This window comes from Rattus norvegicus, chromosome 11 (assembly GCF_021556685.1).
Source record: "Rattus norvegicus strain SHRSP/BbbUtx chromosome 11, alternate assembly SHRSP_T2T, whole genome shotgun sequence".
Lineage (NCBI taxonomy): Eukaryota > Metazoa > Chordata > Mammalia > Rodentia > Muridae > Rattus > Rattus norvegicus.
The window spans coordinates 75724461-75741553 of NC_141544.1; the positions used below are offsets into that span (position 1 = coordinate 75724461).

At 44.6% G+C, this 17093-nt stretch overlaps 1 protein-coding gene across 4 annotated transcripts in view; it reads left to right on the plus strand.

Moving 5' to 3' along the window:
- Upk1b (uroplakin 1B) overlaps positions 1–16826 on the plus strand; it is a 37415-nt gene extending 20589 nt beyond the window's left edge. For all 4 annotated transcript variants that reach the window (XM_087576237.1, XM_087576238.1, XM_087576239.1 and 1 more), the window contains 3 exons: positions 2128–2307; positions 13156–13239; positions 15840–16826. In XM_087576237.1, coding sequence (XP_087432363.1) covers positions 2128–2307; positions 13156–13239; positions 15840–15890 — 315 coding nt within the window. In that variant the 3' untranslated portion in view covers positions 15891–16826. The remainder of the gene's footprint in view (positions 1–2127; positions 2308–13155; positions 13240–15839) is intronic.
- Positions 16827–17093: the final 267 nt, after the last annotated feature.

Below are 17093 nucleotides of genomic sequence, written 5' to 3' on the forward strand. Positions count from 1 at the left end.
ACACAGTCTGAGAGGATGGAGAGATGGACACAGCCTGAGGGGCTGGAGAGATGGACACAGTCTGAGGGGCTGGAGAGATGGACACAGTCTGAGGGGATGGAGAGATGGACACAGTCTGAGGGGATGGAGAGATGGACACAGTCTGAGGGGCTGGAGAGATGGACACAGCCTGAGGGGCTAGGAGATGGACACAGCCTGAGGGGCTGGAGAGATGGACACAGCCTGAGGGGCTAGGAGATGGACACAGCCTGAGGGGCTGGAGAGATGGACACAGTCTGAGGGGATGGAGAGATGGACACAGTCTGAGGGGCTGGAGAGATGGACACAGTCTGAGGGGCTGGAGAGATGGACACAGTCTGAGGGGCTGGAGAGATGGACACAGTCTGAGGGGCTGGAGAGATGGACACAGTCTGAGGGGCTGGAGAGATGGACACAGCCTGAGGGGCTGGAGAGATGGACACAGCCTGAGGGGCTGGAGAGATGGACACAGTCTGAGGGGCTGGAGACATGGACACAGTCTGAGGGGCTGGAGAGATGGACACAGTCTGAGAGGATGGAGAGATGGACACAGCCTGAGGGGATGGAGAGATGGACACAGCCTGAGGGGATGGAGAGATGGACACAGTCTGAGGGGCTGGAGAGATGGACACAGTCTGAGGGGCTGGAGAGATGGACACAGTCTGAGAGGATGGAGAGATGGACACAGCCTGAGGGGATGGAGAGATGGACACAGTCTGAGAGGATGGAGAGATGGACACAGTCTGAGGGGATGGAGAGATGGACATAGTCTGAGGGGCTGGAGAGATCGCTCACTCAATCACATACCTGCTGCACAACCATAAGGACCACAGTTCAATCCCTAGCACCTATATACAAGGAGGGATATGGGATGTATGTCTGTCTGTAAGCATGGTGTTGAGGAGGCTGAGACAGGGTTTCCTGAGACCCACTGGTGAGCTCTAGGTTCAGTGAGAAGCTTTGCCTCAGAAAATAATGTGGAGAGATTGAGAACGACACGTGACATCAAGCTCTGGCTACACACACACACACACACACACACACACACACACACACACTGCACAGGATAAATCTTTTTCCTGGTTAGTTTTTCCTATATCTAAATGGCAAACGGTACATCCTTTCAAGATGATCTGTGCCCTCAGAATTCCTTGGTTGTGTTTATTCTAAAAGTTGGAAGAGGCCTGCAATTTTTATTCCTCCCTGAAACATTTTGGCAGGACTTATGATAAAAGGAAAAACATGAAATGGATTTTACGGTCTTTCTCTTCAGCTGAGTCCAGAGGATCAGGACATCAGCTGTGTATCTGTTGACCCCCTTTTCTTACATAGAGGGACAGCTATGTACCACCAGGTCTGAAATGTTTTCCAGTTTACGTTCCTCCTTTATAAAAAGAATACATAATTACTCTAGGAAACTATTATGAATATAGAAAAAACATGAATAATTGCTAGTAATTTCATGACTATTAAAACTTTCCGTTTTGTGATTTTTAAATAATTGTACTTCTCTCATGATTAATGTATCTTGCTATAAATATTAATAATAATTAATGCCTACTAAGAGTTTACTATGAGCTAGGTGCTGAATCAAGTATGTCATCTATAGTTACACCCTTGATCCTCACAGAAACTCTATAAAGTAGGTACTCTGTTCACTTCACATTTACAGTCAAAAGAAAGAAGGCTTAGAGCGTGGTTCTCAACCTTCCTAATTCTGTGACTCTTTCTGTAATACACTTCCTCATGTTGTAGTGACCCCCAGTCATAAATTTTTTTTTTGGTCACCACTTCAAAACTGTATGAATCACAATGTAAATATCTGATATACAGGATAGCTGATATGTGGTCCTGAAATGGCCGTGACACACAGGATGAGAACCACTGCCTTACAGATTTAGAGTAATGTGCCCATTCACGGCCAGTAGAAGAGCAAACATTAAAACATTATCAGAAACTTAGAAAAACGTTGAGCTCCAGTTTGGAAATATTTTCGTCCTGTAAGATACAGTATGCTTTTGAATACTTTCTCCACAGAGTCTTGGTTGTAACCCCGGTGGCTTTGGTGTGGACCATAACGATAATTTTGTGTCTCTTCTCCTCTGGCAGGACCACTGCTGTGGGGTAAACGGTCCGTCAGACTGGCAGAAATACACCTCTGCCTTCCGAGTGGAGAATAGCGATGCTGACTACCCCTGGCCTCGGCAGTGCTGTGTCATGGACAAGCTTCAAGAGCCCCTCAACCTGGACGCTTGCAAACTCGGAGTGCCTGGTTATTACCACAGTCAGGTGAGCTGTCTCCCCTCCGAAGACTAGCAGAAAGCGCTCCCACGCCTTATGGAGAATTTAATAGTCAGCTGTGAGCCATGGCCATCAGGAGTTCTGCGTGTTTCCCCCGAGGCTCGTGTCATCGGTTTCCTTCTCTGTCAGTACACTGGGAGTGCTCATTGGGAGTTGTTGCAAATTTATTTTTAGTAAAAACTACTATGACGGGAAGATTTCCGTAGCACTAACCAATTTTGCGTAGGTGAAGAACGTTTGTGTAAAGTTTACTATGGGTTTTCAAAGAAATATTTGCATAAGACGAAGGCTTGCAAAATATAAATTGGAAGGGATGATATAGGAAAGAATATTATTTAGTTTCCAAAGCACTGGCAACTACTGAGGTCAGAGGTGATGAAGTATCTGATTGGTGATTTGGGCTGATGTTGATTTACATACATTTGGGTTTTTGCGGAAGTGCTTCTGGCTGATGAAGGTGACCCCGATGGTGATCGTGAAACATTTATTGAGGTCTTCCTGAGTGCCAGATGTTGTGCCATGTGCCACACACAGACTATATTGTCTGGGATGCTCAAAAGTCAATGCTGGCTGTGATCTGCAGTTTGTACATGAGGAACAAAGCGAGAGATGCTAACTGGGACCTTGCCCAAGCCCACACAATTAGTAAATGGCTGCTAGCTTTCAACCCCAAGTCACACATCTTCAGAGCAGATGCCGCACCAATCAAGCAGCCCCGCAAAGTCTTGGCAAGCACTCTCACACCCCTGTAGGCAGCCTGCTGGCATAGCATACTGAAATGTTCTGTCCTGCTTTGGGTGTGGCCATTGTGAGGAAGCCTAGCCGCATGTCAGCCTGTCAAATCATTGAGAAACATCGGGCTTTTCCCTGCAGAAGTCAATGCTGCAAACCACACATTTAGCGTGAGAGACACCATTGTTACACCTGGCAGGGTACCTGGACGACAGTTAGATAATTCACAAAGGATAAGGCAGTGATTAGGACAGTTTCATTGCAGTGTTCAGAGCAACCGTCAGTGAGCTGCACAGCAGCCTTGTTACGGCGTTGCTTCAGTCAGTTACATTCAAAATAAAAATTAAATGGGTTGTTCATAATCAGTATAAGATGTAACTATCACTCGAACTGCTCACAAATTGTTTTCAGCATTTCCAGGTTAGGAATTGCTCGTGAAAACCCGTCTTTCCTGAATTACAGTCATGTACAAACAGTCAGGTGCAAACATGACTTCTCTCTAAAAGGGACAAAGAAAAGATGCCACCTTCCAATTATGGCATAACCTTCTTGTCCTTGACCATAGCACTCGCCAGGGAAATCAACTAAAACCACTTACTCAGGTTTAGAAAGTAAGGGCCCAGTGGTTGAGAACACTGACTGCTCTTCCAGAGGTCCTGAGTTCAATTCCCAGCAACCACATGGTGGCTCACAACCATCTGTAATGAGATCTGAGGCCCTCTACTGGCCCGTAGGCATACATGCAGGCAGAACGGTATCTACATAATAAATAAAGCTTTAAAAAGAGAAAGAAAGAAAGAGAGAGAGAGAGGGAGGGAGGGAGGGAGGGAGGGAGGGAGGGAGGAAGGAAGGAAGGAAGGAAGGAAGGAAGGAAGGAAGGAAGGAAGGAAGGAAGGAAGGAAGGAAGACTAAAGTTAAGCCCCTTTCCCTCTTTTCTGTCTTTGGACCTCCACGCCCATCCTGACACCTTCCTTTGGCCTCCTGCCTCCAGGGTCTCCGCCATCAGCCAACTAAACAAAAGCATAAGCCATCACCACTTAGACCCACTCTTCAACCAACTTCTTCCTCAGTCCCTCATTCCCTTTGTCCCACCTCCTCAACCATACTCACTGTGAACATAAGCCGACCTATCCACCTTTCTGACTCCCTATCTCAGTCCCCCAGATTCCCACACATCCCCACTCTCTAACATAACGGTGAGGTGCTGGTAATTCCACTCCAACAATCCGTTGCTATAGATCACAAAATCTGCCCGATACTTACTATACTTTGGCTGTTGTCTTTGTACTTACCTTGTCCAAACGCTTGCATGAGCTCCCTTAAGGACCGCATTACTCGGGTCTAGATCTTCAGTACTTGGCATAATTCTTGGCGCAAAGTAGACACGAAATAAACGTTGGGTGGGTGAATAGGTGAATGAAGAAGTGAACGGCTTCTCTTTTCATAGCCATATTGAAGTTTTTCAACAACCACCACACACCAGTGTTGCTATAGCTGTAAAAACTAACAAAAGTAGGAAAGTCAGCCTAAGTATAGCAATGAGGAAAATCGAGCAGAATTTTACATAGCTGATCAAATGCACAGAGAGAGAGACAGAGAGAGAGAGAGAGAGAGAGAGAGAGAGAGAGAGAGACTTAAGCTTCAGCCTTAAAAATGCTACATGCAAATACTGATGACAGAACCTCAAAAATATTAATATTATGAGTGCCACAAAGACAAGAGGCCTTTCTCTCTTGCCCCAGCTAAGTGCCCACCTCAGTACCCAGCACTCAGCACAAAATGACTCTTACACATTGTGTTAGATTAGTGATTTCCTCCCAAGATTTTCAAGAGAATGAATGTATCCTGTGTATTCCAAGTGGGGGTTATAATCATTACCTAATAATTTTCATTAAGTCTGCTTATTTTGTTTGTTTGTTTATTCATTCACTCATTTAATTAAGATAGGATATCATTCTGTAGTTCAGGATGGCTCTCAACTCTTTTTTTTTTTTTTTTATTAACTTGAGTATTTCTTATATACATTTCGAGTGTTATTCCCTTTCCCGGTTTCCGGGCAAACATCCCCCTCCCCCCTCCCCTTCCTTATGGGTGTTCCCCTCCCAACCCTCCCCTCATTGCCGCCCTCCCCCCATAGACTAGTTCACTGGGGGTTCAGTCTTAGCAGGACCCAGGGCTTCCCCTTCCACTGGTGCTCTTACTAGGATATTCATTGCTACCTATGGGGTCAGAGTCCAGGGTCAGTCCATGTATAGTCTTTAGGTAGTGGCTTAGTCCCTGGAAGCTCTGATTGCTTGGCATTGTTGTACTTTTGGGGTCTCGAGCCCCTTCAAGCTCTTCCAGTTCTTTCTCTGATTCCTTCAATAGGGGACCTATTCTCAGTTCAGTGGTTTGCTGCTGGCATTCGCCTCTGTATTTGCTGTATTCTGGCTGTGTCTCTCAGGAGAGATCTACATCCGGCTCCTGTCGGTCTGCACTTCTTTGCTTCATCCATCTTGTCTAATTGGGTGGCTGTATATGTATGGGCCACATGTGGGGCAGGCTCTGAATGGGTGTTCCTTCAGTCTCTGTTTTAATCTTTGCCTCTCCCTTCCCTGCCAAGGGTATTCTTTTTCCTCATTTAAAGAAGGAGTGAAGCATTCACATTTTGATCATCCGTCTTGAGTTTCGTTTGTTCTAGGGATCTAGGGTAATTCAAGCATTTGGGCTAATAGCCACTTATCAATGAGTGCATACCAGTATGTCTTTCTGTGATTGGGTTAGCTCACTCAGGATGATATTTTCCAGTTCCAACCATTTGCCTACGAATTTCATAAACTCGTTGTTTTTGATAGCTGAGTAATATTCCATTGTGTAGATGTACCACATTTTCTGTATCCATTCCTCTGTTGAAGGGCATCTGGGTTCTTTCCAGTTTCTGGCTATTATAAATAAGGCTGCGATGAACATAGTGGAGCACGTGTCTCTTTTATATGTTGAGGCATCTTTTGGGTATATGCCCAAGAGAGGTATAGCTGGATCCTCAGGCAGTTCAATGTCCAATTTTCTGAGGAACCTCCAGACTGATTTCCAGAATGGTTTTACCAGTCTGCAATCCCACCAACAATGGAGGAGTGTTCCTCTTTCTCCACATCCTCGCCAGCATCTGCTGTCACCTGAGTTTTTGATCTTAGCCATTCTCACTGGTGTGAGGTGAAATCTCAGGGTTGTTTTGATTTGCATTTCCCTTATGACTAAAGATGTTGAACATTTCTTTAGGTGTTTCTCAGCCATTCGGCATTCCTCAGCTGTGAATTCTTTGTTTAGCTCTGAACCCCATTTTTAATAGGGTTACTTGTTTCCCTGCGGTCTAACTTCTTGAGTTCTTTGTATATTTTGGATATAAGGCCTCTATCTGTTGTAGGATTGGTAAAGATCTTTTCCCAATCTGTTGGTTGCCGTTTTGTCCTAACCACAGTGTCCTTTGCCTTACAGAAGCTTTGCAGTTTTATGAGATCCCATTTGTCGATTCTTGATCTTAGAGCATAAGCCATTGGTGTTTTGTTCAGGAAATTTTTTCCAGTGCCCATGTGTTCCAGAAGCTTCCCTAGTTTTTCTTCTATTAGTTTGAGTGTGTCTGGTTTGATGTGGAGGTCCTTGATCCACTTGGACTTAAGCTTTGTACAGTGTGATAAGCATGGATCGATCTGCATTCTTCTACATGTTGCCCTCCAGTTGAACCAGCACCATTTGCTGAAAATGCTATCTTTATTCCATTGGATGGTTTTGGCTCCTTTGTCAAAAATCAAGTGACCATAGGTGTGTGGGTTCATTTCTGGGTCTTCAATTCTATTCCATTGGTCTATCTGTCTGTCTCTGTACCAATACCATGCAGTTTTTATCACTATTGCTCTGTAATACTGCTTGAGTTCAGGGATAGTGATTCCCCCTGAAGTCCTTTTATTGTTGAGGATAGCTTTAGCTATCCTGGGTTTTTTGTTATTCCAGATGAATTTGCAAATTGTTCTGTCTAACTCTTTGAAGAATTGGATTGGTATTTTGATGGGGATTGCATTGAATCTGTAGATTGCTTTTGGTAAAATGGCCATTTTTACTATATTAATCCTGCCAATCCATGAGCATGGGAGATCTTTCCATCTTCTGAGGTCTTCTTCAATTTCTTTCCTCAGTGTCTTGAAGTTCTTATTGTACAGATCTTTTACTTGCTTGGTTAAAGTCACACCAAGGTACTTTATATTATTTGGGTCTATTATGAAGGGTGTCGTTTCCCTAATTTCTTTCTCGGCTTGTTTCTCTTTTGTATAGAGGAAGGCAACTGATTTATTTGAGTTAATTTTATACCCAGCCACTTTGCTGAAGTTGTTTATCAGCTTTAGTAGTTCTCTGGTGGAACTTTTGGGATCACTTAAATATACTATCATGTCATCTGCAAATAGTGATATTTTGACCTCTTCTTTTCCGATCTGTATCCCCTTGATCTCCTTTTGTTGTCTGATTGCTCTGGCTAGAACTTCAAGAACTATATTGAATAAGTAGGGAGAGAATGGGCAGCCTTGTCTAGTCCCTGATTTTAGTGGGATTGCTTCAAGTTTCTCTCCATTTAGTTTAATGTTAGCAACTGGTTTGCTGTATATGGCTTTTACTATGTTTAGGTATGGGCCTTGAATTCCTATTCTTTCCAGGACTTTTATCATGAAGGGGTGTTGAATTTTGTCAAATGCTTTCTCAGCATCTAATGAAATGATCATGTGGTTCTGTTCTTTCAGTTTGTTTATATAATGGATCACGTTGATGGTTTTCCGTATATTAAACCATCCCTGCATGCCTGGGATGAAGCCTACTTGATCATGGTGGATGATTGTTTTGATGTGCTCTTGAATTCGGTTTGCCAGAATTTTATTGAGTATTTTTGCATCGATATTCATAAGGGAAATTGGTCTGAAGTTCTCTTTCTTTGTTGTGTCTTTGTGTGGTTTAGGTATAAGAGTAATTGTGGCTTCGTAGAAGGAATTCGGTAGGGCTCCATCTGTTTCAATTTTGTGGAATAGTTTGGATAATATTGGTATGAGGTCTTCTATGAAGGTTTGATAGAATTCTGCACTAAACCCGTCTGGACCTGGGCTCTTTTTGGTTGGGAGACCTTTAATGACTGCTTCTATTTCCTTAGGAGTTATGGGGTTGTTTAACTGGTTTATCTGTTCCTGATTTAACTTCGATACCTGGTATCTGTCTAGGAAATTGTCCATTTCCTGAAGATTTTCAAATTTTGTTGAATATAGGTTTTTATAGTAAGATCTGATGATTTTTTGAATTTCCTCTGAATCTGTAGTTATGTCTCCCTTTTCATTTCTGATTTTGTTAATTTGGACGCACTCTCTGTGTCCTCTCGTTAGTCTGGCTAAGGGTTTATCTATCTTGTTGATTTTCTCAAAGAACCAACTTTTGGTTCTGTTGATTCTTTCTATGGTCCTTTTTGTTTCTACTTGGTTGATTTCAGCTCTGAGTTTGATTATTTCCTGCCTTCTACTCCTCCTGGGTGTATTTGCTTCTTTTTGTTCTAGAGCTTTTAGGTGTGCTGTCAAGCTGCTGACATATGCTCTTTCCTGTTTCTTTCTGCAGGCACTCAGTGCTATGAGTTTTCCTCTTAGCACAGCTTTCATTGTGTCCCATAAGTTTGAGTATGTTGTATCTTCATTTTCATTAAATTCTAAAAAGTTTTTAATTTCTTTCTTTATTTCTTCCTTGACCAGGTTATCATTGAGTAGAGCATTGTTCAATTTCCACGTATATGTGGGCATTCTTCCCTTATTGTTATTGAAGACCAGTTTTAGGCCGTGGTGGTCCGATAGCATGCATGGGATTATTTCTATCTTTCTGTACCTGTTGAGGCCCGTTTTTTGACCAATTATATGGTCAATTTTGGAGAAAGTACCATGAGGAGCTGAGAAGAAGGTATATCCTTTTGCTTTAGGATAGAATGTTCTATAAATATCCGTTAAGTCCATTTGGCTCATGACTTCTCTTAGTCTGTCGACATCACTGTTTAATTTCTGTTTCCATGATCTGTCCATTGATGAGAGTGGGGTGTTGAAATCTCCCACTATTATTGTGTGAGGTGCAATGTGTGTTTTGAGCTTTAGTAAGGTTTCTTTTACGTATGTAGGTGCCCTTGTATTTGGGGCATAGATATTTAGGATTGAGAATTCATCTTGGTGGATTTTTCCTTTGATGAATATGAAGTGTCCTTCCTTATCTTTTTTGATGACTTTTAGTTGGAAATTGATTTTATTTGATATTAGAATGGCTACTCCAGCTTGCTTCTTCTGACCATTTGCTTGGAAAGTTGTTTTCCAGCCTTTCACTCTGAGGTAGTGTCTGTCTTTGTCTCTGAGGTGTGTTTCCTGTAGGCAGCAGAATGCAGGGTCCTCGTTGCGTATCCAGTTTGTTAATCTATGTCTTTTTATTGGGGAGTTGAGGCCATTGATATTGAGAGATATTAAGGAATAGTGATTATTGTTTCCCTTTATATTCATATTTGGATGTGAGGTTATGTTTGTGTGCTTTCATTCTCTTTGTTTTGTTGCCAAGACGATTAGTTTCTTGCTTCTTCTAGGGTATAGCTTGCCTCCTTATGTTGGGCTTTACCATTTATTATCCTTTGTAGTGCTGGATTTGTAGAAAGATATTGTGTAAATTTGGTTTTGTCATGGAATATCTTGGTTTCTCCATCAATGTTAATTGAGAGTTTTGCTGGATACAGTAGCCTGGGCTGGCATTTGTGTTCTCTTAGGGTCTGTATGACATCAGTCCAGGATCTTCTGGCCTTCATAGTTTCTGGCGAGAAGTCTGGTGTGATTCTGATAGGTCTCCCTTTATATGTTACTTGACCTTTTTCCCTTACTGCTTTTAATATTCTTTCTTTATTTTGTGCGTTTGGTGTTTTGACAATTATGTGATGGGAGGTGTTTCTTTTCTGGTCCAATCTATTTGGAGTTCTGTAGGCTTCTTGTATGTCTATGGGTATCTCTTTTTTTAGGTTAGGGAAGTTTTCTTCTATGATTTTGTTGAAGATATTTACTGGTCCTTTGAGCTGGGAGTCTTCACTCTCTTCTATACCTATTATCCTTAGGTTTGATCTTCTCATTGCGTCCTGGATTTCCTGTATGTTTTGGACCAGTAGCTTTTTCCGCTTTACATTATCTTTGACAGTTGAGTCAATGATTTCTATGGAATCTTCTGCTCCTGAGATTCTCTCTTCCATCTCTTGTATTCTGTTGGTGAAGCTTGTATCTACAGCTCCTTGTCTCTTCTTTTGGTTTTCTATATCCAGGGTTGTTTCCATGTGTTCTTTCTTGATTGCTTCTATTTCCATTTTTAATTCCTTCAACTGTTTGATTGTGTTTTCCTGGAATTCTTTCAGGGATTTTTGTGTCTCCTCTCTATGGGCTTCTACTTGTTTATTTATGTTTTCCTGGAATTCTTTCAGGGATTTTTGCGATTCCTCTCTGTAGGCTTCTACTTGTTCTCTAAGGGAGTTCTTCATGTCTTTCTTGAAGTCCTCCAGCATCATGATCAAATATGATTTTGAAACTAGATCTTGCTTTTCTGGTGTGTTTGGATATTCCGTGTTTGCTTTGGTGGGAGAATTGGGCTCCGATGATGCCATGTAGTCTTGGTTTCTGTTGCTTGTGTTCCTGCGCTTGCCTCTCGCCATCAGATTATCTCTAGTGTTACTTTGTTCTGCTATTTCTGACAGTGGCTAGACTGTCCTATAAGCCTGTGTGTCAGGAGTGCTGTAGACCTGTTTTCCTCTCTTTCAGTCAGTTATGGGGACAGAGTGTTCTGCTTTCGGGCGTGTAGTTTTTCCTCTCTACAGGTCTTCAGCTGTTCCTGTGGGCCTGTGTCTTGAGTTCACCAGGCAGCTTTCTTGCAGCAGAAAATTTGGTCTTACCTGTGGTCCTGAGGCTCAAGTTCGCTCATGGGGTGCTGCCCAGGGGCTCTCTGCAGCGGCAGCAACCAGGAAGACCTGTGCCGCCCCTTCCGGGAGCTTCAGTGCACCAGGGTTCCAGATGGTCTTTGGCTTTTTCCTCTGGCGTCCGAGATGTGTGTGCAGGGAGCAGTCTCTTCTGGTTTCCCAGGCTTGTCTGCCTCTCTGAAGGTTTAGCTCTCCCTCCCACGGGATTTGGGTGCAGAGAACTGTTTATCCGGTCTGTTTCCTTCAGGGTCCGGCGGTGTCTCAGGCGCAGAGGTCCTGCCGCTCCTGGGCCCTCCCCCACGGGAGCCCAGAGGCCTTATACAGTTTCCTCTTGGGCCAGGGATGTGGGCAGGGGTGAGCAGTGTTGGTGGTCTCTTCCGCTCTGCAGCCTCAGGAGTGCCCACCTGACCAGGCGGTTGGGTCTCTCTCTCACCGGGTCTGGGAGCAGAGAGCTGCTGCGGGCCGGGATCCGCGGGTGTGGGACTTCCGGTAAACACAGAACGTGCCCGGTCCTAGAGAAATTCTGCTTCCGTGTGTCCCAAGCTCACCGGGCAGCTTTCTTGCAGCAGAAATTTTGGTCTTACCTGTGGTCCCGAGGCTCAGGTTCGCTCGTGGGGTGCTGCCCAGGGGCTCTCTGCAGCGGCAGCAACCAGGAAGACCTGTGGCTCTCAACTCTTTGCAGAGCCTGAATGGCCTTAAACTCATTGTCTTAGTTAGGGTTTTACTGCTGTGAACAGACACCATGACCAAGGCAAATCTCATAAGGACAGCATTTAACCGGGGCTGGCTTACAGGTTCAGAGGTTCAGTCGATTATCATCAAGGCAGGAGTATGGCAGCATCCAGGCAGGCCTGGTGCAGGCAGAGCTGAGAGTTCCACATCTTCATCTGAAGGCTGCTGGTGGAAGACTGACTTCCAAGCAGCTAGAGTGAGGGTCTTATAGCCCACACCCACAGTGACACGCCTACTCCAAGGCCGAGCATATACAAACCATCACCAGCTTAGCTTAGACCAGCTTTGAACTCTTGCTTGAGCATCCTGAATGCTGGTACCACAAGCTATCATTCGGTAAACTATTACTAGGTACTGACTATACACCAGGCGCTCATTCTAGTTTCTGGAATTCAACAATTAACAAGAGAGAAATAGCTGCCCTTGTGGAGGTCGCTTTCTATCATAAGTGACAAATAGTAAACACACCGCACACGAGAGCACAGTCAAATGCCAGGGGGTGGTAAGCACCGGGAACAGAGATAAAGCAGAGTCTGAAAGTGGGGTGTGATTAAAGGGAGAGTTTTCTCTGTGGCTGTCCACAGAGACTTTGTTGAGAGGACATCAGCACGGTTAGGAATTATGCACCACGATGAGGAACTATAAAGTGTTAGGGAGAACTTCTAAGCAAAGAAAACAGCCCGTGCGAAGACCAGAGCCTCCTCGGCATTTTGGAGGAAAGGCAGAGACTAGGCTTAGGAGTCCAGCATGATTGCAAGATGTCAGATGTGCTAGGCCCTGTGCCCTGATTAGCTGAATCCTTACCACAGGAGGAGGTCCATGCATGCTCTTCCTATAGATGAGCTTAACCCTTAAATAAAGCCCTGGAGGGGCCAAAGTGGTACGAGTGTTTGTATTTGTGATACACTTTTAAATAGACCCTAAAGGACTTGCTTAGGTGTTGAAAACTGAATAAAGAAATTAAGGAAAATTCCAGGAGTTTTCATGTGGGCATCCTGCAGAGTAAAGGTTTTGCAGGCAAGGGGGGGTGGAAGAGAGTGTGTGTGCGATTTACAAAAGGGAGGATCCTGGGGGACAGAAAGAGCATCGAGTGCATACCTGTAGCCACTGGGTGGAGCCTAAACCTCATGGTCAACCCAGGAAAGTGGTTGAATTTGTTGGCCAATCTAGCACACTTGCCTCTGGACCTTTGGGTGCAGGGAATCAGCATGGACTCTACATTTCCTGGGCATTCCCTGTGATCTCCCAAAGTTTCAGCAGAATAACACAGAGAGCAACGTTGCACGGCTGTCAGCTGGACTCTGGAGGCCTTGATTTGTTGGGAATGGGCTCTCCCAATCAGTTCGCATCTCTGTTCGGGATTCTCCCTATTAACGGAGCTCACTCTGTCCTCCCAGGGCTGTTATGAGCTAATCTCTGGACCAATGGATCGGCACGCCTGGGGAGTTGCCTGGTTTGGATTTGCTATTCTCTGCTGGACCGTGAGTATCCTCAGCACATTTAATTTCAGAAAGGGACACTAAGGAGAGAACTTGAGACGGTCCATGGCTATTTCAACCACCCTAGAAAGTCCGGAAAACCAAGTTTGCAGCTAAGATAGTCAAGAAATGTCTAGCACCAGAGCAAGGACAATAGGTTCCTTTGAGGTGTGGAATGCCAACTTCCCTACTGGGGAAAGGATACACCCAAGTAAGTAAACCCTTCTTCTAGATGCCCACCTAGGCATCTAGGTTGCATTACCTGGGCTTCTTAGTGAACTCCATCAGTGTTCCTCAGCTAAGTAATTCACTGCAGCTAGAGTTCTAGGCCTTCCCTGTCACCTCTCTAGAGGGCTCCTTAGTTTGCCTAGCTCCTCGGAAACTCTCATCACTCCCTGCTGCCTCTATGTGGCACACTGGGCTAGATAAGAGCTCTGGCTCCCAGTGCTGGCTGCCCACTCAAGCCTGCTACACAAGGCAGCCCATTCAGTCTTCCAGAGATCTGATTTTTGCTTCAAACCCCGAACTTATTATCGGCAGTAGATAGTAGTCACGTGTTTTCCTTGAGCTGTCAGACTAATTTTGTAGATTTCAAAGAAAATATCTATCCAAATAGCCACACACCTGAACAGCCCTAACCATTGCTTCTTTTCTAGATTTCTTTTGTTTTGTTTTGTTTTCAAATAAAAATGATGTTTCCAGAAAGAAAAAAAAACAATAGGTCAGTGCATAATCGATCACACACATGCTTTCTTTCTGGAGAACTGTATTTCAATGTGCCACGGGATTTTTTTTTTAAGTCATAGAGAATATTTAAAAAAGATGTGGGGCTGGGGATTTAGCTCAGTGGTAGAGCGCTTACCTAGGAAGCACAAGGCCCTGGGTTCGGTTCCCAGCTCCGAAAAAAAGAACCAAAAAAAAAAAAAAAAAAAAAAAAGAAGTGTAATCAAAGGTCAGAGTACAATCCGACCAGTAGTTTTTGTTGTTTCATGGAAGACAATACCAGATCCAACTTACCTGCTTCTTCTTTTCCCTCAAAAAGTGCATAGCAGAGTAGAATACAGTGGGCATCAGTGCAGTTTAGTCGGCCTGCCTCCATCCTCACTGAGACTCGACCTTACGTTGCTTTTGCATCACCAGAGCCCATGTTAAACAAAAGAAAACAAAAAAAAATTGAAATATTCTTGACCTCATTTACCCCTGAAGGGTGTGTGTGCAATATGCTTTGAAAAGTGCTGAGTGAGAGGATATAAATGAGGGAGGCGAGAGAAACCGTCAGAGGCAGACGACCAGCTGCTCTCTGTTTCCCTGTACCTAGCATGACACATAGTAAAGGCTCGGTCATGTAGTAAATGAATTTACCAGACAACAGGAAAGTGTCTTATCTGAGCAGGAACTACCGGACATTCAAAGGCGTTCGAGTATCATGGAGTTGCCAACCAACACTGTATACGAGTAGCGAATTCTAAATCATAGAAACTGTAAATGTCTCCTGAGGTTCAGCAGAGAGGGAGTCTGCTGTCGATGAGACACCATGACAGATCGTCTTTATATGAAACCCCTCGGGAACAGTAGGCATATCTTCCCATGCTTGAGAAGAACTCCTAGGCATACCAGAGCCATGTTCTCAGAGGGCTTTCCTGTAAAGCTTGATAAGGAACACTGTAAAGTCCATTGGGTCCGATGACTTTGGGTTATCACTTATCTTCCCTGTACTTCCGGCCCTTCAGAGAGCTCTGAAGACAGATGTGCTTGACACATAATCTTTAGTAAACATTAGGCTCACATTACTATTTCATTCTGACTTACAGCCCTAGATATGAGGTAGAGAGAAAAGATATGAAGTTATTTTACAGAGAGAGAGAGGCTGGGGCTTGGGGGAGCAAGATGGCGTGGCTATCCCTGGAAGAAGATGGCAGACCTGAAACAGCTCGGACTTTCCAGCTTGTAGGGGTCTGTGATATTCTTCAGAGGCACTCACTCAAAGGTGGCGAGCACTTGAGGATGTTAGGGAAATCCCTCGGGAGGTAAGGCTTTAAGCTGAGGAAAAAAAGGGACCTAACGTCTAGAGATGTAGCTCAGCTGGTAGAGTGCCCGTCTAGCTGCCCAAAAGCCCGCATTAGATCCCAGCACAAAGGAAAGCCAGCATGGTTTACTGTAGTCCTAGAACTTGGAGGTTGAAATCAGAAGGTCATCCTTGGCTATGTAGGAAGCTCAGGGCCAGCCTGGGCTCTGGAAGAACCCATCTCAAAAAGAAACGAATAAATAAAAACGTTAAGAAGACAGAGCATCCAAGATAGAGCTAGGACCAGAAGCACATTGGAGAGTGCTTAGCCGGGATAATGGGAGAAGAGCACTAGTCAGAGAGACTAGGTGGGAAGTGGGGTGGGCGTGTGGGGAATGGAGAGCTCGCCGTGGGGCAGAAGATTATAGGATGGGTAGCAGCATCTGGCCCTTAAGATCGCCGTCGCCTAGATTCCTACTAGACACCCAGTGTCGCCGAAGCCGGAACGGAAGGAATGCAATCGTTTCATATGACAGTAGATGTGTCTTTTAAAAATCTTAATTCTTCTTTTTCCTTTCTTTCCCACTTTAAACTCTAGTTCTGGGTTCTCCTGGGCACCATGTTCTACTGGAGCAGAATTGAGTACTAAGCACACAGTGTCTCTCGGCCATACCTCCCTCCCGGGTGACTTTGAATTTGGTGCTGGAACCTGCTGTTTCGTGACATGCCCTCTGGTGACACATGCTTGTCTCTCTCAAGTGCCAGGCCAGGTGGAACGGCTCTCAAGATGCTGCAATCCTTAGCAGAAATATTTCTCACCCCTGCCTGAGATTCCGCCACATATTTATATACGATAAGACAGAGAGTGTACTATATGTGTGCTATATGTACTTATATTACTATATATAACTATATATAGTGTGGTACTTACATGTTCTATATAAGACAGAAAACTTGGAGAGGGGAGGTGACTCTCAGCCCTGTTTATGTTTAATGTGGAGGCACAGTGATGTTCAAAGGAACCTGCTTCGCCATTGTAAGCTCTGTCTGTATTGAGTTAGCAAAGTCATGAAACACAGAGCCCGTCTATCTCAACGTTTTCTTTAACCTGGCAAGGCTTTTGCTTGTCACTGTGTAGGTTGGGGGGAGGGGAGTTGCACTGTGCAGGAGGGGGAAATGGCAGAGCTGTGCCTTCTGCCTCTGGTTCTGCTGTGACTTCTGTCTGCCCCAGTACTGTTCCTGACACCTTTGGATACTGTTACGCTCCAGGACGACCCTTGGTTTTCATTTAACGGAGTGTTCAGACGTCCTCTCATGTCCTGTGGGGTGATGTGCATTTAGCAACCCCCGTCTCTGTTCACGGAGAGCTTGTAAACCTTGGCAGCATTCCCCATGCCCATTTTACATCAGCTCAGTCTTTGCCCTCAAGGTTTCAACCTGAAACAGTTCTCAAACCCTGGTATCAGTGATTTATGGGGACTTGTGTTTGCTGTCACAATAGTTTGCTTGCACTAACGATCCCGAAGGAAGTCCTGACAAGTCACCATTTGTTTGCTTATCCATAAATAAAGAAGCCCATAAAATACGCTCCCTTTTTTTGCTTTCAATCGGTCATGCATAAAAAAATACGGGGTTTCCAACAGAAGAGCCCCAACTGTGGGGGTTAAAATGGCAGAAGTGGGAGACAGACACCAGTGGATTCCTGGTGGCTGGCGGACTACCCACATGGACAGGGAATGGCTAGAATGCTGCTTCCTTTTGCTTTTCCTTCCTGTGTTGACCTTTGAAGCGATGGCTCCTCTGAACTTGGAGGCAGCATATCTGATGGCAGTAGTCATCTGTGCTCCTCACG